Genomic DNA, 27,901 nt, shown 5'->3' with positions numbered 1-27,901 from the left:
CAAAGAAATGAAGAATCCAAGAATTTGCTTACAACTCTAAATAATGGTGATATTATTGTGACCCCTTTAGCGTTTGATTCCTTACCCCATTTTAATTTTTTCCCTTTGCTCATCACTGCTGCTGTACCCCATTGGCCCTGCTGACAGGAGACTCTTCAACTGATTGAACTTTTTAATGTCAAAACCACCTTAGAAGGGGTGGAATGAAACAATGGTGCCCATGGACACGCGTCGGCTGCCGCTCAAGGCTGATTTATGGTTCCGCGTTACACCAACGCAGAGCCTACGGCGTAGGGTACGCGGCGACACGCATCGTACGGTGCGCTTCGCCGCGTACCTTACGGCGTAGGCTTTGCGTCCATTTAACGCGGACCGATAATTCAGGCTTCAGTCTTCATCGGTCCTCGACGCGACAGCGGTTCCTCCGGCCTTTCCGGCCCGCCTCTGCAGCGCAACTCCCCCGGGAGATGAGTCTCCTTCTCGGGGAGGCCGAGTCTCCCCGTCCGCCCCAGGTGTCTCGTCACGGAGCCGCCGCCGGGCAATCACGGGCAATTCACGCGCCCCCCTTCCTTCCCGTCCGCCTTATGGTTCCACGTTAAATCGACGCACACCCTACGCCGTAGGCTACGGCCGCGTACCCTACGCCGGTGTAACGCTCTGCGCCGGTGTAACGCGGACCCATAAATCAGCCCCCGCTGTGCTGTTCTCACGGCAATAGCCTACATTTTCATTTAATGTAAGACTTTAATTTGTAGCGAGTAACGACGTGTCCAATTTTAAATATAGCGGATTAAAAGTACAATTTTTTCCTTGAAAATGTAATCAAGTATTAGTAAAAGTACAGAAAAATGAAAGTATCAATAAAAGTACAAATTCTCAAAAATCCTACTTAAGTACAATAACAAAGTACTTGTACTTCGTTACTTTACACCACTGATTTTCTCCATATACTGCTCCCTGGCTTCCTTGTTTAAGGTATCCCGGTAAATTCCAGTTCCTTTCCAGCAGTTTAACATCTTTTTTTTGTGTTCCGTCTGTTCACTTGGTGAAACAGAAAAGTAGTTTTGAAAGTCCGTCCCGTCTTCATTCGCTATCAAAACAAATGCACGCGACGGGACAGGAGTTTTCCGGCAGTACGCGCTGGTGCTCATGGGAAACGTAGTGTTCTTTCTGGTAAAGCCCTACCGCTTTTGTCCAAAAGATGCCGCCAAACTCAACAAAAGCTGAAGGTTACGTTGTGCTGCTTTAAGAAAGTTAAAAAAATTTGCTAAAATAACAAATACGTGGTTAAACTAAAATTTATTGCAAACCTAAAATAATTTAAAAGACTAAAAGACTCTTAGTCGACGGGAGACGTCCCTAAAAATAGGTAAAGATTGTGAAAAAATATTGTGCGAAATAATATACGGAACTTAAAAAGAAAAAAAGAAAATAATTTAAAGCAAAAAGCAAAACTGATGAAAACGTTCAAAATAGGACAAAGTTCCATTCAAGAAGTGCCGTCCGATACACAGTATATGATGCAACATTTTCCTGAAAGTTGCGAACCTGTAAAAGAATGGCAGAAGAGACATGGTTTAGATGGTGAATTGAACACCTCTAAGCTGATTGAAATGAAAAAAACGTTGCAACACGAGGAAAGAATGAAGACTGGCAAAATAAATGATAAGATGAGAAGACAGTTGGGGAATATTGAAATTTGGATTGAGCAAGCAAAGAAGAGAGAAGCGGCTCGTGAAGAAAAAAAGAAGAGAAAAATGTTGAAGAAGGAAAATTGCACCGCAGCCATGATGAAGGTCGGAGCAGATGAAGAAACAGGTGCACGCTCACGCACCGTCCAGCCCCAACCACAACTTGACGAGAACCTAGGAGACGCCCCACAACCAATCCCGATGCAGGCTCCGCCTCCACAACTAATCCCGATGCAGGCTCCGCCTCCACAACTAATCCCGATGCTGTCCCTGTCCCAACAACCAATCCCGATGCAGGCTCCGCCTCCACAACATGACGTCACACCCAGAGCCGTGGTCCGGACATGGATATGGGTTAAGCGGGGTTGAAGTAGAAAAGGCTTTCAGAACTAGTTTAGGCCACAATTGGGCCAGAGTCAAGGAAAAGTTCAACCCAAGAAATGACCAAAATGAAATCCTGCAACCAGGTGCCCCCCTTAACGTCCAGGTAGAAGGAGTAATGGGACGAGTCCGCCAAGCCTGGACTGCTACCCCAGATTATGGTAACATCAACGTCACAAGCCAAAGACAGGATGAAGATGTACATGTCTTCAGAGGAAGAATGGAAGAGATCTTCAAAGCACACAGCGGACTGGAGGAAGACCAAAACCCTGACAGCGCCTACCAAAGACAATTAAAGCAAAGCATCATGACAGGTTTCCTCCCACGAGTTTCAGGTTTCATCACCAAACATTGCGTCACACCCAAGTCCATGCCCTGACCCAAGCTCTGGCAGCCCTGACCCTTCCAGGGAAAGGTCAAGAAGAAGTTTTCTACCAAGAGGATAGAAGACCCCCCAGGAAGCACGAGCATCCCAAAGGTCCGCGTTCTGGAGAAGGACGCCCAAGGGGACCAAGGCGTCGTGATGATAAATGCTACAACTGCGGCTGACTAGGCCACTATGCTAGAGAATGCCCTGAGCCTCGCAAAGAGAAGCGCCCACCACCACATAACCCACGTTACGATGACCACCAAGAATGACGCCAAGAGGATCCAGTGGAGGACGAAGAGGACGATGACAACGAGACCTCTTCCCCCGTTGACATCCTCGACTTAACCCAATTGTGCTCTCTCAACTCATCAGATCCAAAGAAGCCATATTAAACCCTAAGATTAGGTCCCCCAAGAAAAGCCATAAGGTTTCTGTGTGACTCTGGTGCTGACAAATCAGTTTTGAAAGATAAAGCTCCAGGAGTAGAGCCAGGAAAGAAGCTGATCACAGTAGTCGCCGCAGGGGGCCACACCTGTCTACTGAAGTGGTCAAAACCAATTGATTTTGAAGACGAAGAGGGCAATGTTAGTACAACTGCATTTGTGCTAAGTCCGCACTGTCCAGTAAACCTTCTAGGGAGAGATCTCCTACTGAAATTGAAGATCAGTCTAATCCCGATTGACGATGGGATAGAAGTTAGGAAAGCCACTGATGATCCAGGTGACGAGACCAATATCCATGTGATCCAAGGGGCCGGAAAACCAAAAAAGTTCTACTCCCTGGACCCCATTCCTGGGGGTCCCGGCTCAGTAGAAAGCGCCATAGAAGATAAAATCAGTGGAGTAAAAGGTGAACATCAAACCAAGTGGCCCCTCCACGTCACCATGAGAGTTGGACCTGGAGACGAGCAGTACGACCACAAGTTTGAACACTTGGGCCCCCAAACGCTCACAGTTAACCACCTGTTCACCACCACCGGTGAAGATGCATGGGCTACAGTCAGTGTGTCCACCAAAGCAAGAGCCCTATGATGTTTCTGGTCAAACACCACACCACACATCTCCCTCTCCAGAAAACCAGGAAGGCGCTAGAACTAGGCCCAATAGCATTCACATTTAAGAACATGCCAAAAAAGAAGTGGACACAAACTGGACCAAGAACTGCTGAATATGAGTCCAGAGAATATGGCCTAGTGAAGAGAACAGCCCTCAGCTGGACCACCGTGGCACAAATGAAGATCCATTTGACAGAATGACATCAGAACCTCATCTGCCATACTGCACAAGATTTCCCTGGTGTCCCAGCCACGGTGGTCAGCATCAAAGACTGATGTAGGACTTATGACTACATCCAAGGAAGTAGTCATCACCCCTAAGACCTCCTATAGACCCAGAGTAAAACAATATCCATTAAACCAGTAATTGAAGACATGGTGAAAGCAGGTGTTCTACTTGAAGATCCCACATGTGAGTGTAATACCCCCATCTTTCCGGTCAAGAAGGCTGAAACTGGAGCATGGAGATTGGTCCATAACTTCAGACATGTCAATGCTGCTGTCCAGTCAAGAGCCCCCTGTGTACCAGACCCATACACGTTGCTGAACGAGCTGAAACCCTAACAAGAGTATTTCACCGTGGTGGATCTGAGCAACGCTTTGTTCTCCATCCCGCAGAGCCAACAGGCCCGCCACTGGTTCCGCTTCACATTTGGAGGTCATAAGTACACATATGCCCGGCTTCCCGAAGGTTTTTGTGATAGCCCAACAATCTTTTCGCAGGAGATAATGGCATGTCTGAGTACACATCAACACTCGCCGATGACTCAGATTCTGGTGTATGTAGATGACATTCTAATAGCCAGTCCAACAGAAGAAAAATGCAAAAAAGAAACAATTGCTCTGGTCCTGCACTGTATAGGAACTGTTATTTGTATTGCTTTTCAGGGACCCCAGGAATAATAGTCGTCACCATGGTGACAACTAATGGGGATCCAATAAACAATAGCAATGCATTTATTAAGCGACTCAAGAGTCACGTGACCTACCAAGAGTCTGTCGGAGGAGCCGGTCAGTCTTCCGTAGTAATGGACTCTGCTGTTCAGGATGGCGGCCTCGGCAGAAATCCTCTCCTGCGGATCATCGCCCACGATGTTCCTCGGCTCCACATGGAAAGGCCTGCAAGTACACGGGATTGTTCCCAACATTTCACACATCAAAAACTTCCAAGAATCAACGTAGCGTCATAATTAGGGGTGTAACGATACGCTACGATACACGATATTGAGGTCACGATAAGGATACGATATTATAGCAGTATTCTTTTAACAACCTTGAATGAGGAATATTTGACTGGAAAAAATTGTCTTTTATTTGAAAGACACAAAATAAAAAACAATGTTGTGCGTTTGCTCTATTGTTACAGTTTGTAATGCTTTATGTTTAAGTTTTAAAGAGAAAGCCAGGCCAACCATTTTCCACAAACTGAACTAAAAGTAAATGTCAGGTTTGCATTATGCATCTTCAGTTTCATACAAGTACAAATATTTTGCCACAAACTGAATAGTTTCTCTCATGTATGACTTGACTTTTTTATTTTCCAGAAATTTAACAACTAACATTAAATAAATCATAAACTAACATAAAATAAAAATAAATATAATATATATATATATATATATATATATATATATATATATATATATATATATATATATATATATATATATATATATATATATATAAGCTTAAGAAAACTCAAATATCCTATCTCAAAAAATTTGAATATTCTGGGAATCTTAATCTTAAACTGTAAGCTATAATCAGCAATATTAAACTAATAAAAGGCTTGCAATATTTCAGTTGATTTGTAATGAATCCAGAATGTATGACATTTTTGTTTTTTTAATTGCATTACAGAAAATAAAGAACTTCATCACAATATTCTAATTTTCTGAGACAGTCCTGTATACTGTACATACACTTGCATACATACATGTACACACCTAGATGCATATACACACACATATACATATCTCTTTTCCCCTTTTTTCAATTACAGCCATAACTCCCAAATATAAATGCACATAATGATTTTTTGAACATAACAAAGGAAGTACATTGCTTAAGTTTGAGATCAACACTATTCCACAGCTGGACCCCTTTAAGAAATACATCTTCTTTTAACTTCTTTTACCACTTTTGGTAACAAAAATCTGCATCCATCTTTTAACTCATTCATTTTTCATTTTTATTCATATGATTCGTTTATTTTGTTGGGCAGTTAACTTGGAGTTTGAGTTGATGCCATTACATTTTAAAAAGAACAATTTTTAATTTCTAATTTGTCAACAAAAATATACTTCAGTCACATAACGTCGTCAGCCGTATTCATTTGCCTTCATCGCCAACGACGCCTGCGGCTCACCTTCGAGCTTCATATGTGGCGAGAAGATATTGAACAACAAGAAATGTAACATTGAAAGACACTTCCAAAACAAGCAATCTGCATTTGCCGGAAAATACCCGAATGAACCGGAACTGCTACGAAAAGCTGAAGAGAGCGAACTATCTTTCAAGAAGTGGAAAACCTCCCAACAGTCAACTAGCGCTGCTGGTTTGGTGGCAGCTCTGGAGGTCGTAAAGACGGGGGAATATATGAAAGATTCGTTCATAAAAATGCCAGAACATCTATTTGTTTATTCATCTATTATTTTATATTTATTTTTAAAGCTGCAGCAACATTTTTTATTTATATGAATATATAAATCTATGTTTAATCTATTTCAAAGTACACCTACAAATGCACTTGTGTTATATTTAGTGGTTGTAACAGCTAAAATAAATGAAAGATGAAAACTTTTAAAATCTCTGTTATTTTTTGCGGCTCCCTACAGTTTTGTTTTTTGTAGAAGTGGGGGCAAAATGGCTCTTTTGATAATAAAGGTTGCAGAGCCCTGACCCAGACGAACATCCTGCATGTGCTGGCATTAAAACCACATATCACACAACACAACCTGTAAGTGGGGACTATGCACAGGTGTGGCACATTAAGTGCACCACATTGTCCCCGTAAAACCGTCCCTCGCCATTCTCCCGGTGCCTCACTGCAAAAACAAAAAAAATCTTAACAAGAATATTTGTCTTATTTCTAGTTAAAATGTCTCATTTCAGTCAAAAGAAAAACGCATTACACTTAAAACAAGAGTCATTACCAGAAAAATAACTTATTTGACCATTTTCACCTGTTTCAAGTAAATTTTCACTTGAAATAAGTAGAACAATCTGCCAGTGGGACAAGATTTATCTTCTCATTACAAGCAAAAAAATCTTGTTCCACTGGCAGATTTTTCTACTTATTTTAAGTGAAAATCTACTTGAAACAGGTGAAAATTGTTGTTTTTTTCCAGTGATGAGTCTTGTTTTAAGTCTAATAAGATTTTTTTTTACTAAAAATGATTTTAACTAGAAATAAGACAAATATTCCTGGTAAGATTCTGAGTTTTTGCAGCACGCACCACCTCAAAGCACCGGTGAAAGAGGAACCACCGGAAGTCTCCGGTCTGTCATTTTTTTTCTCTTTTTCAGACGATTCTCTGTAAACCCTAAAGATGGCACTACTCCAGCACATTCTTCACTTACTTAGACTCAATAAATGGATGAGGACTTCCGGTGATGGTGTGGCAAGGAGCGGCTGCTCACTGAAGAGGCAGAGATGCTTCAACTTAATTTACTAAATAATATTCGCCAAACTCATTAATATTTATACACAAAGTGGCTAAAAAGATGGACCTTATGACCAAACCTAAAAAATCTCGAGTGGGAAATACTCCTGGTCCTAAAATCAACAAAGTATTTTCGAAACAGACCCGAGCCAGCAAGGTAATTAGCAACGAAGCGAGCAGTGAAGCTGATGGTGAAGCTGATGGCGGGGCCATGGCGGCCAAGTTATTTACAAAGCTTTTCGCAATGAGAGTGAATAATATAATAAGGACAATTATACATCCGGACCAGGTGGGGTTTGTGAAAGGCAGGACCTCTTCTGACAGCCTCAGACGCCTCCTGCATTTAATTTGGAAGTCTAAAGACATGGACACCCCAATAGCTGCGTTGTCTCTGGACGCGGACAAAGCGTTTGATCGCGTTAGCTGTTGTTATCTAATTTTTACCTTAAAAGAATTTGAATTTGGACCTATGTTTCAAGATATCATAAAGCTTATATACAGTCAACCTAAATCTATGGTAACAACCAATGGTCTGAGGTCGACTGCTTTCTCCCCCGGACGTGGGACTAAGCAGGGAGACCCACTCTCACCGCTATTGTTTATTATTGCACTGGAGCCCTTAGCAGAGGCTATAAGACTAAATGAATCAGTTAGGGGTGTCACAATGGGTGGCCGGGAAAACAAAATGTTAATTTTTGCAGATGATATTCTGGTTCTGATGTTGGACCCGCAGAGATCTGTACCCCCAATGCTGAATCTGATCAACTCTTTTTCGGAAATATCGGGGTATAAAATAAATTGGGCCAAATCTGAGGTGATGCCCCTGTCGAAGCATTGTTATAGAAGCATTTTTCAAAATTGGAAATTTCAGTGGGTGCCAAAAAATCTGAAATATTTGGGCATACTTTTAAACCCCGGACTTGAAAATATGATATCTGATAATTTTGACCCAGTATTGTATAAGATAGAACTCCTCCTCAAGGGATGGGATAAATTGCAGATTTCATTATGGGGGAGAATCCAAGTTATAAAAATGGTGGTAGCTCCCAAACTGAACTATCTTTTAAACATGCTACCCCTGAGCGTGCCAGTGACTACATTCCAGACAATAGATAAGATGTTCAGTCAGTTTATTTGGGCAGGTAAAAAGGCTAGGATGAAGTTATCAAGACTACACGTGAAGATAGAACATGGGGGGCTAAGACTTCCGAATATGAAGCTCTAACAGGAAGCATTCTTAGGGGCTCAGATAGTCTCCCTTTTCTCGTGTAGGGAGGACAGACCTCTGTGGGTAGACTTGGAGGAAGAAGTGAACGCCCCATTCAGAGCAACAGATTACCTAAGTCAGGATCTGAAGACTGATAGTCAGAACCCAATAATCTCTCATACTAGGAATACCTGGCATCGCATGCACAGAAGGGAGGGAGCATCCCCTTTCTTGATAGAGTCGGCCTCGATATGGAATAATCCAAAATTGAGAATAGGAGGGAAGATGTTCTTTTGGAAAGAGTGGCATAGGAAGGGGGTTGAGCACATCGGAGATCTTTACCATAATAATGCACTGAGAACATTTGAAGAATTAAGAGAACTTTATGATTTACAAAGGAAAGATTTCTGGAGATTTCTACAACTTAGAGACTGTCTATCTAAAGTAGGCCCTATGGACACCAGGCTGCCTACTCAGTCCTCCATGTGCTCTAAATTGAAGTTGCTGAGTACCCTTCCACACCTGGCAGGTCAAATATATAACTACCTCACGGATGGACTTAATAACGCTATCATGGGCCTAAAAGCTGCGTGGGAAAGGGATTTGGGGATCATATGAGGATGATGAGTGGCACAAACTGGTGAAGGAGATGCTTACACCAATGAGGGACGCCAGGTCTAAACTGGTTCAATTCAAGATTCAACAGACTCTATTGGACACCTGTGAGAAAGCATAAGGCAGGACTGAGTCTTTCCAACATCTGCTGGCGATGCCATACGGCACAAGGGGATATCACCCATATGTTCTTTGACTGTCCTAATTTAGCTATTTATTGGCTTAAGGTCATGAAAAAGATCAATGATAGCCTGAACACCGATGTCGCTCTCACACCCGCGCTTTTTCTCCTGAATAGGCTTAAAGAAAATATGAGAATAGTCGGGAAAAAAGCAAGGTTGCACTCACTACAGCTAAGAGGGTTATACTGAGACACTGGACGGGGGGTAACGACCCTACTTACTCAGAATGGTTCACAGCTCTGTCAGAAACTGCATCATACGAACGTCTGATATATAAAATAAATGGGAAATTAGACACTTATAATGAAATCTGGGACCCATTTCTAACACAGATCATGGATCAGGGAAATGTAAACTAACATAAAAATGACTGATGAGGATTCAGAAACAAAGTCTACAGTGCACCATGTTCGACTGGCGGGGCGGGGATAGGGTCAGGGGATGGGAGAAAAAATTTCCTTCCAGATCAAGCATTCACTGGGTTCGTTTTTCACGTCTTCATATGTATATGTAAAGCAGGCATATGTTATATGTACTTCTAGGTATAGAATTTCATGTATAGTCATTAGTTAATTTTGATCTTTTAGTATTATGTCACTTTTTCTGTGTCTTTAGTTTCTATCATCGATGTCAACCTTTGGTGAATTCAGCTGTATCTGCTATTTTCTTTTTTACTTATTTTTATATACCTCTTTATTTGCATATTTTTGCTGCTCTGATCATGCATCTGTGGATGCATTGGACTGTTATGATGAATGTCTGTGAAGGAAACAATAAAAAGCATAATTGAAAAAATAAATGGATGATAAGTGGAATAATCATCGCTCTCTTTCACCGTCTGATGACAGCTACTGAATTGAGACACAAAAAAGGGATATTTCGAAAAGCATCCTTTTCCTCTTTTCCTGATGACAAGAAAGGATGCTGTTAGGTATGGAAAGATGCGTGGGGTCACTGCTGGTTTGTTTGGGGCAACTTTTAAGAACATTTCCAGAAGAATTAATGCATGATCGACAAGACGATTCAGCTGGTCTGGCAGATTATTACTCAATTGAGTTTATTTTTATAATTATTATAATTAATAAATTGAAAAATAGTTAAAAATTAAGGGGATAAGGGTAATTAATCAAAGATTGTCAATTCATCGACATCATACTGATCTGATATGTCCAGTGAATATTAAAATAAATAGACGGAAATATTTCCGACTTTGTGGAACTAGTTAAAAAGAAAACATCTCGGACTTCCGGGGAGGCACGACACCAGCATGGCTGCATAGTTTTGAGCTCCACTCAGCTGGACCTTACTTTCCCCTATATTACACCGAGATACGTTTTAAAATTCCAGTAAACGGGACCCTTTCGATATATTAATCAACAACGTGAAAAAATATGCCAACCGACCAAAAAAACAACCCTACTCGCACGGCAAAGCAACAGAAAAAGAACGCGACGTCTGGAAGTAAGATGGAGGAAGACGAAGCAACACCTGATGATACTAAGGCTGAGCTCGCCAGCATCACAGGTCTCTTGAAAGGCATAGCGGCAGATGTCAGCAGTATGAAAACGGGTATGGAAAAGCTGCAAAATACAGTTGAGTCGCTGGGTTCAAGGATGTCGGAGGCTGAAACCAGAATTTCAGATCTGGAAGATGCTAACAACAGCCGAGAGTCTGGCATGGACTCTGCTTTATCGAGCCTTAAAGCGCTTCAGGATAAAGTCACATACTTAGAAGACTACAGCAGACGGAACAACGTGCGTGTGATGGGCATTCCTGAAAAAGCAGAGGGTGAAGACCTGAGGTGTTTCGTGCTTGGTTTACTGGAGGAGCAGCTGGGGCTGGATGTGAATGCTGGATTTGAAATGGAACGAGCGCACCGCGTCGGGCAGACTGGGGACGCCCGCGCTCGCCACGTTCTGATCCGCTTCCTGAGATTCAGCGCGAGGGAAGCGGTCCTCGCAGCGGCCCGCGAAAAAGGAACAGTCAAGTGGGAGGACAAGAAGTTGTCCTTCTTCCAGGATCTTTCCCAAGAGGTGCTGCAACAGCGCAGGAAATTTGACGAAGTGAAAAAGCAACTAAGAGGATGCGGGATGCGCTACTTAATGCAGTATCCAGCCACGCTGAAGTGCTCTGTAAATAACCAGCGGCATTCCTTCACGTCACCGAGCGCAGTGACTGCCTTCCTCGCAGCGCAGGACTCCGCCCACTAGGGGTGGGCGGTACACCGGTGTCATAATCATCACCGGTGTGACACTGCGCCACGACATGGATTTTGCAATACCGTCAATACCGTAATAAATCAATTATAAAATAATAAGCTTAAAGCAGCACAACGGAACTTTCAGCTTTTCTGAGTTTGGCGGCATCTTGTGGACAAAATCGGTAGTGTTTTACCAGAAAGAACACTACGTTTCCCATGAGCACCAGCGCGTACTGCCGGAAAACTCCTGTCCCGTCGCTGCATTGGTTTTGATAGAAGACGGGACGCTTTTCTGTTTCACCAAGTGAACGGAAGGAACGCAAAAAAACGATGTTAAACTGCTGGAAAGGAACTGGAATTTACCGGGATACCTTAAACAAGGAAGCCAGGGAGCGGTATATGGAGAAAATAATGATTAAACGGTCTGGATCCATATGAAATCCCTACTGAAGACCCATGTGTTTCAATAAATTTGTATAATAGTACAACATACAGTACATGTTTTGTATCCCTCTTACCTCTCTTTTCTTTTTTTTTGACCGTTATATTATGGTGAACAGGCTCCGAGGCGTGATTATTTTGTTTTCCTCGTGAGATTATTTTTTTCCTCTGCAGCTACAAATAAGAGTTAATATTTTTTCCTCAACAAACTAGTTTTATCTGAAGATTGGGGTTAATTGCACCGCAGAGAGCTGGCCAGCAACTGCGTTTAGCTGGCGAAGTGGGGAATAAAACCCGTGTTTTGATCCGACGCCCGTCTGTGTGAGTGTTTGTGGTTTAAGGCTGTTTATGGTTCTGCGTTAAATCGACGCAGAGCCTACGGCGTAGGGTACGCGGCGACACGCACCGTACGTTTCGCGTCGCCACGTACCCTACGCCGTATGTCTGCGTCGATTTAACGCAGAACCATAAATCAGGCTTTACTGTGTGTTTGGTCGTTACAGCCGCGATCCAAAGCGAGCCGACGGCTCTTTTACTCTTTTACTTTGTTATATCAGATACTTGGCCTGCGTGGCTCTGCCTCCGAGCAGGAAACCGGTGAAAAGTTAAACCATTAGGATCTTTTCCCCACGTCTGTTGTGTGGAGCTGCTGCAGCCGCAACGCAGCAACAGGTTCTGCGGAGCTCTGCGCTCCAAGCCCCGCCCATTTTCGTCTCGACTGCGAATCGGGAAGGAGGGGGAAGTGACGTATGCCGTAAAGCAGTCAAAGTCGTAACGATTTGTAGTTTTTTAGTGTGGCAGGGTTCCTACCATGCTCCTCAAAGTTACATAGTGCCAGTGAAGGTGATACAGATCCCCTCAGACCATGACAGAGGTGTCATTAAACCTGTTGGAAGTTGATGTACCATCACAATGACTCTGGAAATATGATATTAAGGTGGAAAAGTTACGTAGTGTCGCTTTAAATAAGGCATTAAAAACGTAAAACAGCAAGAGGTGGAAACACAAGCAACCTGTTTCATCACTTAAAAAAACATGCACGCCCGTGAATATGAAGAGGCAACCCGGGCCAAAACGAGCGCAAGTGGGACCAGCAGCTGGTCCCGCTGGGACCGCTGCTCCACTGGTGCTGCTGAGCAGCACCAGCGGAGCACGTCCCAAGACTACACAGCTTTTACTGCTGCTACACCTTACGACAAGAGTAGTAAGAAATGCAGGGCTTAAAGTATTCCGGCACCGTGCCGGATCTCCGGCGTACGGAGTTTTTTTTCTCGGCGTGCGAGTTTCACTGCTTTAAAAAAAAAAATGGTTTGAGAGAAAAAAAAAGTTTGAATCAACCGAGTTCGTCTACCAATGGAATGAGAGGAAAGCAGCTCTGGCGCTCAACTAAACTAACACTAGCCAATCAGAAGTAGAGCTCGGCGGGTCTTTGACGGCAGCGGAGCGCAGAGCGCTGTTTCAACCTGCTGGAATACCAGTCACCGACTTCAAGATGGAGAAAAAATTAATGAATGTCGGTTTAAAAGAATCTTTTTGCCCAGAAGAAAAAAAGAGTGACAAAAAAATACCCATAACCATGTTCTTCTCTCGAAAAAACACACCTGTACCGCGGACTTTAGAAGAAAAAGACGCCACAGCGCGAGTCGGGATGGAGCGACTCAGAAGAGCAGGGAAATACGTGCGAGGCGGTGCTGATCTCCGCAATTTGAAGCTTTGTATAATAATTATTAAAAAAAAGGGTTGCTACTATGTGAATATCACTTATCACGGGTTCTTTTTGGAACGTAACCCTCTCGAAAAACAAGGGATTACTGTATATGAATACTCATGACATAAACCTGTCAAGTTTTGGATTTAAAATTAAGGGAAATTTTCCACCACCCGCTGTCCAACCAGCCCAACCCAGGTCCAGTATTAGATTTTAAGACAGGTTTACAAAATAAAATAAAAATAAATATAATATATATATATATATATATATATATATATATATATATATATATATATGTAAGATCTTTAGGTTTTTTGCCAAATAAATATATTGAGAATGCATAATACTCTCCCATGTCTCTTTTTGATAAGGATACTACCATTTACTTATTATATTATAAAAATATTAACCTTATTCACATAAAGGGACAGGACAGGCTACTCCTCCCAAAACGTACCAAAAAATACCGTGATATTATACCGTCACCGTTCAAAAGATGAAAAATACCGTGATATTAATTTTAGGTCATATCGCCCACCCCTACCGCCCACGCAGTGTGATGAGCAGGTTTATGGTCGGGTCAGTCTTTTTCAAAGTTTGGGAATATTCTTTTAGTTTTTTCTTCTTTTTTTTTTTTTTTTTTCCTTTTCCCAAGAGGAGGGAGAGGGGGAAAGGGGAAAATTCATTATTTACTTTTGATTAACCTTATTTAACTCATTTATCAAGATTGACTGACATCAAAAATTGTATTGCTTTGGTTGGTTGACTTTTACAAAGGCAGGCTACTTCAAGTGGCATCATGTTATTGTTGGCTATTGTTACTGGTTATAGATACATAAGGGGAGGGGGCTGGTGAGGAGCCGGGACAGGCCGGTGACACCATCATGCGGATGCACTATAGCAGGTTTAGTAGTGCAGGAGAGCCTAATGTTCTTTGTGGCCTCCTGACAGTTTTGTATTTGTGTACAACGTATTTTCATAAGTGTGTTTTGTTTTGTTTGTGTTTCTTTTTTCCACAAGGGAGTAGACTAACAGGACAGGGAGTTATTATATTTTTCAAAACTTTTTTGGCTAGGACTTACCCTATTATAAGCATAGTTATATTTAATGGGTGAATTGTTTAAGCTAATATCATTGAATGTTAAGGGTGCAAACTCAGCTTTAAAAAGGAGGAAAATTTTGTGGTATCTGAGACAGAAAAATCCAGATTTAGCTTTCCTGCAGGAGACACACCTAGAGAAAGAAGATTCATTATTATTGCAAAGAGACTGGGTTGGGGAAGTCCTTTACAGTGCGGGTTCCTCCAGCCAGAGGGGAGTAGCCATCTTGATCCGGAAGAACTTTAATATTAAAATACTCAGACAACAAGCAGATGAAGAGGGCAGGTGGATAGCAATAGAGGCCGAGCTGCTCGGCATTAAGTATACGCTTATGAATGTATATGCACCAACAATGGAAGCGCCAGGGTTTTTTGTGAGGGTAAGCAATGTAATAACAGGCCTTGGAAATCCATATATAATCTTAGGTGGGGACTTTAACAGTGTAAGGGTGCCCATCATGGATAAAACATACACAGGGGGTATAAAACGACCTTCACAGGCAAGGAAAGAAATTAACACATTGATGGAAGAGCTGGACTTGGAGGACATGTGGAGATTTTTTCATCCTTCAGATAAACAGTTTACTTTTTACTCCCACCCACACAACTCTTATTCCAGAATAGATTATTTTCTAATTTCGAAATCACTAATCTCTATTACAGCACAAACAACAATAGGCACAATTTTAATATCAGACCATGCTCCAGTAGGGATGGCACTATGCATAGGCCAAGCAAATAAAAAACGTCCCAGTAGGTGGAGATTTAATACATCCATGCTCAGAGACGAAGACTTAGTACGATCTATTAAAGGGGAGATAATGTATTACTGGCGGACCAATGAAGGCACAGCATCAGACCCAGCTGTGGAGTGGGATGCCTTTAAGGCTGTCATTAGAGGCCGGCTCATTGGAATTTGTTCATTCCTAAAAAGGAAAGCGGCCGATCGTTTTCAGGAATTGGAAGGAGACATTAAAAAAATGGAAAATAGGCACGTAATATACTCTGACCACTCTTCACTTCATGAACTGAGTAAATTAAAGCTAGAATATAATTCTATACTACAGAAAAAAGTGGAATATTCCTTATTCAGAAGTAAACAGAAGTATTATGAACAAGGGTAAAGGACAGGACGGTTTCTTGCACAGAGGGCGAAGCAACAATATACACAATCAATTATAACAGGAATACAGAATGACAGGGGGGAACTGAAAACAGATAATATGGACATCAACAACTCATCAAAATCTTTATAAATCAGATGAACCTGCTCCTCAAGATATTAGCACTTTTTTATCTACAGTGAATTGCCCAACTTTATCACAGGATGAACAAGAACAAATGGGGGCTGATATTACATTAGAGGAAATTAAAGGGGCTATTCAGAAATTACAGAGTGGAAAATCTCCAGGAGAACATGGACTTCAGGCAGAATTTTATAAGGCCTTTTCAGATATTCTGGCCCCAAGACTATTGATAGTTTATAATAATGCCCTATTGAGAGGGTGTCTCCCAGATAGCATGCAGACAGCTATAATAACTCTAATTCACAAAAAGGATAGGGATCCACAACTTTGTGGCAATTATCGCCCAGTGTCATTAATAAATGTTGATGCTAAGTTACTCGCAAAAATTTTAGCTACTAGATTAGAAGGGTTATTGCCTAAACTTATCCATCCTGATCAAGTAGGTTTTATTAAGAATAGGACATCATCTGATAATCTCCGCAGGCTTCTTCATCTGATGTGGCAAGCTGGGAGGGAACCAGATGTAACTGTAGCGCTCTCATTGGACGCGGAGAAAGCGTTTGACAGGGTGGAGTTTCCATACCTGTTTCAGGCGCTGGAGAAATTTGGACTGGGAAATTCTTTCATTAACTGGGTTAGGTTACTTTATCACAACCCCAAGGCATCGGTCGTGACAAATGGCAGACAGTCTACTGCATTTCAGCTTCATAGAGGGACAAGGCAGGGATGTCCCCTATCCCCCCTGTTATTTGCCCTGGCCCTGGAACCGCTGGCTATTGCCATTAGGCAAAATAACAATATAGTTGGTATTAAGACGGGGAGTGAAGAGCACAAATTGCTTTTATATGCAGATGATATTTTGCTATATATATATTTTGCATCAACCACAGTGTCTCATATTCTCACCTTGATCGACTCTTTTTCACTGGTGTCTGGATACAAAATCAACTGGTCGAAGTCTGAGGCCATGCCCCTATCTAAGGTCTGCCCCCCTGCTGTCAGAACGGGTTGGCAATTTACATGGCAGCCTTCAGGTCTTACATATTTAGGCATAAAAATTACCCCACAATTAAATGATATTATGGACGTCAACCTCCTCCCCCTGATTCAGAAAATAGAACTTATACTCCAAAACTGGACTAAATTAGGCTTATCACTTATGGGTAAGGTAAATATTTTGAAGATGATAATTGTTCCCAAAATTAATTACATAAATAATATGCTACCACTTAATCTCCCACGTACTACACTAATAAAATATAATAAAGCGGTTTATGGTTTTCTGTGGGCAGGCAAAAAACCATATGTAAATCAAACAAAACTCTATGCGGCTCCAGAAGATGGAGGCCTTGGTCTGCCTCACATAGCCTGGTATCACTATGCATTTTGTCTTAAACAGTTATCCAAGATATACATCCCTACGGATATAGCTCCATCTTGGGTGTCTATTGAAGGGGCCCTTACCTATCCATACCCGGCACAGGCCGTTTTCACTCAAACTAGTGGTAAGATTCCTCATGATAACCCGGTACTGGCATTTTCTCACGAGACTTGGCAAGTTTCCCACAAACTCCTTAGCTTACAAACAAATTTTACTTATCAAACTTCCGTATGGCATAATAAATACCTCAAGATAGGTAAAAAGACATTTTCATGGCCTGACTGGGTCAAGCTAGGCATTGTCTACATTGGAGACATATTTGAGGGAGGCACTCTCTTTTCCTTTGACCAGCTAAGAGCAAAGTATGGTCTCCCACATAAGGATTTTTGGAAATATTTACAGTTAAGGAGCTGTATTCTGTCACGTCTTAAAATGTCACCACTTGCACCAACTACTGAATTACAAACCAGAGTGGAACAGGAAAAGGTTTTCCCAATTAAAGCATCAGGCTTTTACTGTATTTTACGGAAATCCCAACCTCCGGGCTACCGGGGCTTAAAAAGATGCTGGGAGAGGGACTTGGGAGAAACTATATCAGATGAAACATGGGAAGAAGTAATAAATTCATGGTACAAAGTTTCAAGGGAAATGCAGACACGGTTGATGCGCTATAAAATTATCAATAGGATTTATTGGACCCCATCGAAAATGGCAAGGTTGGGGCTTAGAAACTCAGATGTGTGTTGGAGATGCGACACTGAGTGTGGCACTCTTTTACATATGTTATACTCATGCCCCATGATAGATTCCTTATGGTCTGAGATAGTGTCTTTTATCAACAATTTGCTGACCACTGCTCTGGTACGCCAACCTTTACTCTGTCTCTTGGGTGTGGTACCACAGGGAAGCGGGCTAAATGCCCACCAATCTTCATGGTGTCGAACAGCTCTAATGACTGGATGCAGGATAATACTGCGCCATTGGAAAACACGAGTACCTGTATCCATGATGGAATGGTTTAATGAGATGTCCAAGATTGCCTCTTATGAGAGGTTGTGCTATAGAATGATAAACAAGGAGGATGTCTATGTGAAAATTTGGGGGGCTTATTTTGACATCCTACAGTAAGCCAGTGTGCATACTTTTTTTTTCTGTTTCTGCTTTTCTGTTTTCTTTATAGTTTAACATTCAGTGGTGTATAACATGCGTATAGTAATACTCACTATTATATACGGTACAGTGTATAGCTTTGCTAGTCAGTATCTGTCTGTAGTCCTCCCTGTTCACTTGTGGTTGTTCAGTGTTTGTCTTTGTTTTTATGTATTTGTGAAAAAACTGAATAAACAGTAAATTACAAAAAAAAACAAAACATCTCAATGATACTCAGTTTTTATTAACTTTAAGAGTAAATTGGGCCACAATGATATACCAAAGCATTTCTAAGTCAGCCAAGAGACGCAATCTCCTCTCAGTCAAATTTGAGACACAATTATCAGATACACGTAGCGGCGTAACAAGAGTAATGATTGGTTTCAGTCTGGTCTCTGGTTCCTAATGAATAGCTGCTGTCTGTTTTGGATTTTTGGTAGATAGGAACTTCCAGCCGGGCTGCGCTTTCTGGTCAGTTTGTGTTTGAATAAAGGATCTATCGTCTGAAACTCCTGGCTCCTGGTGACCTTAACTCCTGAGCCCCAATCAAGTAACAAATATTGAACATAGTCAAGACATGGATAATACTCAAGATAAGTGGGTACCAATACTCAAGAAAAGCACAAGCACCTGAAGTTTGTGTTTGTGTCCAGCATTTAAGGCCACGTTTACACAGAGCCGGGTATTTACAAAAACGGATATTTCCACCTCTACGCTTTGAAAAATACCATCATTTCCAGGAACCTGCATAAATAGCTGTTAAGGTGCTATGAGCAGCCAAACCTACAGGGGGCAGTGTAACGAGAAGATAAAGTCATGCTAGCCAATCAGAATCCTGGAAAAAAACATCAACAAATGACACAAGTAACTTCCAGTTACTTCCAAGATGAACCAGAGTCTTTCGTTTGGAGTGACAGAGAAGTGGAGTTACTTTTAAGTGTGACGTTAGAATATAAAACAGGTAAAATACAAGAAAGGTGGCCAAACTAATTGCAAACACAGGTGTAACTCATGATGCTGGTGATGTTTCTGTCTCATAATGTGACGTTCTGAAGCCTAAATGTCAGTTTGTCTCTGTTTACAAGTAGGGGTGTAATGATACACTAATCTCACGATACGGTACGATACACGATATTGAGGTCACGATAACGATACGATACGATATTATAGCAGTATTTTTTAACAACCTTGATAGAGGAATATATGACTGGAAAAATTGTCTTTTATTTGAAAGACACATAATACAAAACAATGCTGTGCGTTTGCCCTATTGTTTCAGTTTGTAATGCTTTATAACTGTTTAAGTTTTAAAGAGAAAACCAGGCCAACCATTTTCCACAAACTGAACTAAAAGTAAATGTCAGGTTTGCATTATGCATCTTCAGTTTCATACAAGTACAAATATTTAGCCACAAACTGAATAGTTTCTCTCATGTATGATTTGACTTTTTTCTTTTCCAGAAATGTAACAACTAAAATTAAATAAATAAATACAAGTAAATAAATACATACAATTTTACATCATAAAAAAGATTGATTCATGCTCACCTTATAAGTGTAAGAGGAGATTTATTTTTGTTAAGAAGGTTATTTTGGTAATTCAGGGTTGATTATTTTATAAATATATTCTTTATATTCTGTAAATCAGGGACTATAATTACACTAGTCAGTATATCAGTTGTTAGTATGTTTTAGATTGGGCGGAGTGATACAGCACTAGGTGCTGTGTTGATGATCTGAAATCCTACGCTGTTGAGCGGACATTGAAGTACACGCAAACTCACGCAGAAGTTGTCCCGTGTTTATCCTACTCATGACCCGAAAAAGGTTTAATTTAATAAGGTAAGGCTTAACTCTACACCATACTTAAATAAATAAAGGTTCCGAGCTCAAAACGGGACCGCAAAACGGGACTACTTTCTCCTGAGCGGAGTAAGATTTTGGTCCGCGCGGTCGCGGTCCCGGTTGGATGCGCGTTTCTAGTCAACACAATAGATGAATATTAATAACACAATATCGCGATACACGTTGTCACCTCCACGACACGTTTCGTGACGTTTTTGTATCGCGAAATTTCGTGGCACGATATATTGTTACACCCCTATTTACAAGCAAACGTGAAGACGGAGGTTTTGCAAATCTCCACTTTGGCTGGAGTTTTCAGAACTGATTGTTTTTGGTGACTTTGAGCTTCGTTTTTGTGTAAACGAACGAACAAAACACATGAAAACACCACAGTTTTTGCTACGTGTAAACGGGGCCTAAGAAAAACATATGAGTTGAATTCCACCACTGTGTTCAAATCAATTAGTGTCCTTCAAACACCAGCCGATACTGATTGGGGCAGAGAGACTAAAGTTCACCACCATGTCCACAAATGACTGTGACTGAGTGTAAGCGCCGGCCCGGACAGCTGAGACGGTGTAATATGACAGCTCCCCTCTTTAACGCTGTCAGTTTGCGGTGTGTTTCAGGTCATTTAAAACTAAAAACCTTGAAAAGTCCAAATGAATGTCTTTGCATCAGTGTTATGAAAAAGGGCCGTCATCACAGCCATGACCTTTGAGACGTGCGCAGCTGACTGCAGCATAATCTGAAGATGGCAAATATAACATCTTCCTGCATGATTTCATTCACTAAATATCCAAACAATTAAGCTCACTTTACAACTCATCAACACTGATTAACACAAAGATACACGTACATGTGAGTTGCTAGAAGGGAGCGTCAGTGAGGTTTAATATGCTAGAAAGCTGGTTGGTCCCTGTGAAATACCAGACTGGATTAAAACTCACACACACTGCTAATACGAAGGGGGGGGGGTTGAGATTGTGCCACACACGCACGCACGCACACACGTCTTAGCATTTGTGTTCTAAGTGGATCCCAGAGAGCCGAGCCCACAGAAGGCATGGCATTCCTGAAGAAACAACACACTGTCCGCACACACAAGTGTATGGAAAGTAAAACGCAGTAAAAACAGAGCAGGTTAGACGGGGCCTGGCATGCCTGCACACTAGTGTTGTCCCGATCGATCGGCCACCCGATCACGGCAACATCGGTATCGGCCAAAAAAGGTATGGGGACATACCTAGTTATTAATGTTTTTAATATATATGAAATCGTTTTATATATCGTTGCATTTAACGTCACTTCCGGCCGACGAAGTAAGCGAAACTAACAGGGTTTACATGTTTGAATTGTGAAATGTTCTATCTGTTCATGTTCCTTAAGCTGCTACTATTCATTCATTCATCCATTCAGAAAGTTGCACTAAGGTTAAGACAATAAGTATTTTAATTTTCTTGTGTTTGTGAGTTTGACTGGATGTCATTCAACTACCTCTTTTGAAGTTAAAGCAGCACAATGTAACTTTCAGCTTTTGTTGAGTTTGGCGTCTCCTTTGGACAAAAGCGGTAGTGCTTTACCAGTAGTGTAGAAGGGTTCCTACCATGCACCTCAAAGTTACATAGTGCCAGTGAAAGTGATACAGACCCCTCAGACCATGACAGAGGTTCATTAAACCTGTTGGAAGTTTATGTACCATCACAATGACTCTGGAAATATTATATTAAGGTGGAAAAGTTACATAGTGCTGCTTTAAATGTATTTATTCTTGTTATTGCACTATTTTGCACTTTTTGTTTTAGTTTACAATTTCATGTTTTTACATTTTGTGTCACCAGAGCTGATAAGCTTTGTTGAAATAATGTCCATGTTGTTCTCCAATGGACAATAAAAGAAACTTGGGATCATTTAGTTTTAGTCCTCTTTTTTCTTCTTTCTCGGAAATGTATCGGGAGCCAAAAAAAGTGATTGGATCGGGAAAAATCAGGATTGGCTGATACTCAAACTCAAATGATCGGGAGTTAAAAAATCCTGATCGGGACAAACCTACTGCAAACCCAACAAAAATATCTTAGATGTGGTAGGGCGGTCGTATCGGACCCTACAGGTGTCACTCGGCCCTGAACTCCTCTAGAGGTTAACGTGAGGCCAAGTGTCTGAACGTAGAGTCAGCAACAGGCTAAGAAATTCTGCACATCTATAAAAGAATGGCTGAAATATAAATAAAATAGATGGTCAAAGGTCAAATCACAACACAGCTCAAGTACTGTGATGGGACATGAAAAGAGCTATGCATAACTGGAAGCCCAAAAAGCTCGATCAACTGAAGGAACTGGAGTATTTCGACCCGATGTGGGTCAAACAGGCAACTACTTTGTAAAATTACTTCTGCTAAAGGATTGTCTAAAAGCTACTAATTTATGTGGGTACTTAGTATTGCTAAAATGACTTTTTTTTCCCATTTGGGATTCATTTTTGGTAACTAGACAATGGGACGGTGAAACAACCCACTGCAAGTGGAGAATTTTAATTGGTTTAATGCATTAAAAAACACTGGATTAAAAGCAGGGGTAATAACTTTTGATAACGATTGTACTCAAGCTGCTTAACATCTAATGTAGGGCTGAAACGATTCCTCGAATAATTAGAGTAATTCGATTACAAAAAAAGATCGAAGAATTTTCTCTGCCTCGAGGAATGGTTTAATTTTGCAGCTCAAAGCAGGTATTTCGCCCGGACTAGGTTTAATGCGGCACAACGCGCTGACGCCGCGCAGGTAAAGGAAGAAGAAAGAGGCGGATATGTTTGGTTTTAACTAAAAGAAAAGGCAGAAAGTGTCAAAAAGAAATCTAATATTTCCAGAGTCATTGTGATGGTACATCAACTTCCAACAGGTTTAATGAACCTCTGTCATGGTCTGAGGGGTCTGTATCGCCTTCACTGGCACTATGTAACTTTGAGGTGCCTGGTAGGAACCCTTCCACACTACTGGTAAAGCACTACCGCTTTTGTCCAAAGGAGACGCCAAACTCAACAAAAGCTGAGTTACATTGTGCTGCTTTAAGTGGTGTGTGTTATCAGGTGTAATGGCATTTTTAGGTTAGAAATAAGAACATTTCTTGGTAAGATCCTTAGTTTTTTGAGTGAAGGCAGTGAATTTGTGAAGTTCAGCGTTTTTAAATGCACACTCGATGGAATTTCCAGTAGAATACTCGATTACTAAGATGTTCGATAGCTGCAGCCCTACTCATGATCTGACCTTGTTATCGATGTCGGGGCTACCGTATCGGTCATGTGTGAAGAGGAGCAGAGCTGGAAGGTGTTGCGCAGTGATGAGTGCGGCACTTCCAGACATATATATGTACCTTTTACCCCTGAAGTCTAGTGAATCTGCGGAGCCTCTGTGCGAGTAACTCTCTCCGGTGTACTCTGTGCTCAGCAGAGGCCTGCAGTCGTCCTCCATGATCTCCCCGACGTTCAGCTAAAGCCTCGCAACGCTCATCACCTGTCTGGGAAAACACAGACGTTAAGGCCTGAGAACACGGCACCAAAACAACCATTGACAGAAGAAGTGGTGCCAGACACTGACTACATATACATGCAGTCAAAATTGGGGTTAAGGTCAATATTCCGGTTACTGAAACATTGGGAATAATGTGTTTCCATGCGTGAGTAAACAGGGTTATCCCCGTTTAGATGGTGATTAATCATTTGGGATATCTGGATCAAACCAGCGACACACGGAGAACGTCATGACGCAATTCCCGTCATTTCTGCTTCTTCTTCCTGTATCCAAATCCAAAACAACAACAATAACAGCAGCACGGTGGATAATCACCAGCCCAGTAGAAGTGGTTTTGTTTCTCGGTCCTGTAGTTCTCCTTTTCCAGCGTCTTCCAGCGGAGCTTGATCTGGTCTGGCGTTCATACAAATGTTGCTTCGTGCAACTTTTCTCTCACCTTCTTGTAAATCTGGCTATCCCGGTACTTTCTACCGTCTACAAATGCGAAAATGTTCATATCCTTCATTACATTTATGAAGTGATTAGTCTCCTCCTGGTCTTGTGTTTCTCCATATTTGTAAGAACTTCCTGGACTCAAAAGACCAAGATTCCTTGTTTTATTTCTAGTTAAAATGTCAAATTTTTAGTCGAATAAAAATCTCATTACACTTAAAACAAGACTCATTACTGGAAAAAACAACAATTTTCACCTGTTTCAAGTAGATTTTCACTTAAAATAAGTAGAAAAATCTGCCAGTGGAACAAGATTTTTTTGCTTGTAATGAGAAGATAAATTTTGTCCCACTGGCAGATTTTTCTACTTATTTCAAAAAATAAGTAGAAAATTTACTTGAAACAGGTGAAAATTGTCAAATAACAAGTTATTTTGTCTTATCTTGTTTTAAGTGTAATAAGATTTTTTGACTAAAAATGAGACATTTTAACTAGAAATGAGACAAATATTCCTGGTAAGATTTTGAGTTTTTGCAGTGTTAACATTAAATCAATCATCAAATCATTTACTGTATCTGACATCCTTGGAAAAGAGAAACAATTGATGAAAGAGGGCCATCCTCCCATCACTCATGATTTCTGAACATGTAGGGGAGAATATGCAGACAAAGACGGGACAGCACCGCATCCCTGACGGTCACCAATGCACCGAGACAGTTTGTGATCCGAAGGTCGACAGTTTGAACGCGTGTGTGGTTAAGGTTATCAGGTACGTACTGTAGCTCCTCAGCAAACCCGTCTTCCATATTATCTACACACAGATTAAAACTCATCAAGAAAGACTTTAAATTAATGTATTGGATGCTTGTAGACTAGGACTGAAACGATTCCTCGAATAATTCGAGGAATTCGATTACCAAAAATGATGGAGGAATTTTCTCTGCCTCGAGGAATCGTTTAATTTTGCAGCTCAAAGCAGGTATTTCTCCCAGACTACATTTAATGCGGCACAACGCGCTGACACCACGCACGTAAAAGGAATAATAAAGAGGTGGATATGTTTGGTTTTAACTAAAAGAAAAGGCAGAAAGTGTCAAAAGTGTGGGTCATTTCCAGCTGGACACCAAGGCAACACTGTAGCTGTTTCACTGTAAGACAGAGCTGATACACAACAGTACGTCCTCAACGCTGCAGCTTCTCCACCAACACCCTGTTACTCCCAGAGGGAGGACCGTCACCCAGACAAGATAAAATTAAGTTAAAGTAGCACTAATTAATGAGATTAACGTTACGGTACCTTGATAACATAACGTTACCCTGTGGAGGGCTGGGTTTCTGTTAATTATGACGATTGTCCATGCAGCTAACGCATTTAATCTGTACAAACACAGAACTGTAGAGAGATGAGGGGGAAAAATAAAAACGTAATAAAGCTAACTGGGTAGTTTTCAGTTTTAGCTCTGTATTCATTGATGGATAAAACATCAAGTAGCGCTGGTGGCTAATGTGCTCCAATACAGCAGGAATCAGAATTTTATTATGAACACTGCCAAAACTCAAAATCTTATCAAGACTTTAACTTAAAACTTAAAGCAGCACAACGTAACTTTCAGCTTTTGTGGAGTTTGGCGGCATCTTTTGTACAAAAGCGGTAGTGCTTTACCAGAAAGAACACTACGTTTCCCATGAACACCAGCGCGTACTGCCGGAAAGATCCTGTCCCGTCGTGTGCATTTGTTTTGATAGTGAATAAAGACAGGACGGACTTTTCTGTTTCACCAAGTGAACAGACGGAACGCAAAAAAAAGATGTTAAACTGCTGGAAGGAACTGGAATTTACCGGGATACCTTAAACAAGGAAGCCAGGGAGCAGTATATGGAGAAAATAATGATTATTAACGGTTTGGATCCATATGAAATCCCTACTAAAGAATGGAGCTCCTCGTCAGAGCTCCACTCTTTAGAAAGGATTTACTGCCGCAGTTCTGCAGAACCCACGTCTCCGGCTACCTTGTTTAGGAGTGTTTGGCAGCTGCTTTGGTAAATGTTTGACTTGCCATGTGTTTCAATAAATTTGTATAATAGCACAACATACAGTACATGTTTTGTATTACTCTTACTTCTCTTTTCTTTTTTTTTTACTGCTATATTATGCTGAAGAGACTCCGAGGCGTGAGCAATATTTTTGTTTTCCTCGTGAGATTATTTTTTTCCTCTGCAGCTACAAATAAGAGTTAATATTTTTTCCTCAACAAACTAGTTTTATCTGAAGATTGGGGTTAATTGCACCACAGAGAGCTGGCCAGCAACTGCGTTTAGCTGGAGAAGTGGGGAATAAAACCCGTGTTTTGATCCGACCCGGTCTGTGTGAGTGTTTGTGGTTTACTGTGTGGAAGGTTATGTTTGGTCGTTACAGCCGCGATCCAACCGAGCCGACGACTCTTTCACTCTTTTACTTTGTTATGTCAGGTACTCGGCCTCCGTGGTTCTGCCTCCGAGCAGGAAAGCGGTGAAAAGTTAAACCATTAGCGATCTTTTCCCCACGTCTGTTGTGTGGAGCTGCTGCAGCCACAACACAGCAACGGGTTACCAGCTTCTGCTGAGCTCTGCGCTCCAAGCCCCGCCCATTTACGTCTCAGTGGCGAATCGGGAAGGAGGGGGAAGTGACGTATGCCGTAAAGCAGTCAAAGCTGTAAAAATTTGAAGTTTTTTAGTGTGGAAGGGTTCCTCCCATGCACCTCAAAGTTACATAGTGCCAGTGAAGGCGATACAGACCCCTCAGACCATGACAGAGGTTCATTAAACCTGTTGGAAGTTGATGTACCATCACAATGACTCTGGAAATATGATATTAAGGTGGAAAAGTTAGTACCGAAAAGATAGTGCCGCTTTAACTAGAACTTAAAATTTGCTTGACACAAATGAAAGTTCCATTGAAACACGTGGGAAAAACACCTAACCTTTTAAGTGATGTGTGTTATCAGGTGTAATGGCATTTTTAGGTTAGAAATAAGAACATTTCTTGGTAAGATCCTTAGTTTTTTGAGTGAAGGCAGTGAATTTGGTCAACTGGTGTAAGTTCAGGGTTTTTAAATGCACAGCCATGAACCTACTGGATTATATAATTTAGTCTTAGTAATGTCAATTAACATCTAACATCTTATGTATATTTATAAATGCTCTTTAAACCAAAATATGTTTTATCCAATTACTTGATTAATCCATGGAATTTTCAGTAGAATACTCGATTACTAGAATATTCGATAGCTGCAGCACTACAAATGAGTTCATGTTTTTGTGAGGTTTTTTTTATATGCAGGAGGCAACAATGTACTAAACCACGCCTGGTCACTTAGAAAAAAGAAGGTTAGCACCCCATCTGTCCGCTATAAATTAAGCATTTACAAAAGGCCCAGACGACCTCTGAATGTGGTTGATGGGATCTCAGCGTATCCTCAAACACATCCGCGGTGCGTTTACACTTCTACTGAAAGCCATCAGCTAATGATTGGATCACTCAGGACAAATGTTGATATCAGGTGTAAACAGGTCCTTCGTCCTTTCTGCTCGTCTCATGATGAATTTAACACTTAATGATGTCATTCAGTGACGTTTGGTTTAACAGCTGTTGGTCTGGGATCGCTGTTCCCACGTCACAGGTTTTATTAAACCGTTGCTCCGATCGCTGCCTTCGGGGTGAATATA

At 41.3% G+C, this 27,901-nt stretch overlaps 1 protein-coding gene across 2 annotated transcripts in view; it reads right to left on the bottom strand.

Moving 5' to 3' along the window:
- The window catches only part of slc38a9 (solute carrier family 38 member 9), an 85,442-nt gene that overhangs the window by 45,888 nt on the left and 11,653 nt on the right, over positions 1-27,901 (bottom strand). Inside the window, exons 2-3 of one of the 2 annotated variants that reach the window (XM_061733554.1) lie at positions 23,607-23,750; positions 4,486-4,615 (exon numbers count right to left, since the gene is read on the bottom strand). In XM_061733554.1, the coding sequence (XP_061589538.1) occupies positions 4,486-4,615; positions 23,607-23,704 (228 nt within the window). In that variant the 5' untranslated portion in view covers positions 23,705-23,750. The remainder of the gene's footprint in view (positions 1-4,485; positions 4,616-23,606; positions 23,751-27,901) is intronic. The other variant, XM_061733555.1, reaches the window with a different exon arrangement.

The sequence above is a fragment of the Cololabis saira genome, chromosome 11, assembly GCF_033807715.1.
Source record: "Cololabis saira isolate AMF1-May2022 chromosome 11, fColSai1.1, whole genome shotgun sequence".
In the NCBI taxonomy this organism is placed as follows: Eukaryota; Metazoa; Chordata; class Actinopteri; order Beloniformes; family Belonidae; genus Cololabis; species Cololabis saira.
The sequence above is the reverse complement of the archived record's forward strand: the minus strand, read 5'-3'. Positions and strand labels throughout refer to the sequence as shown.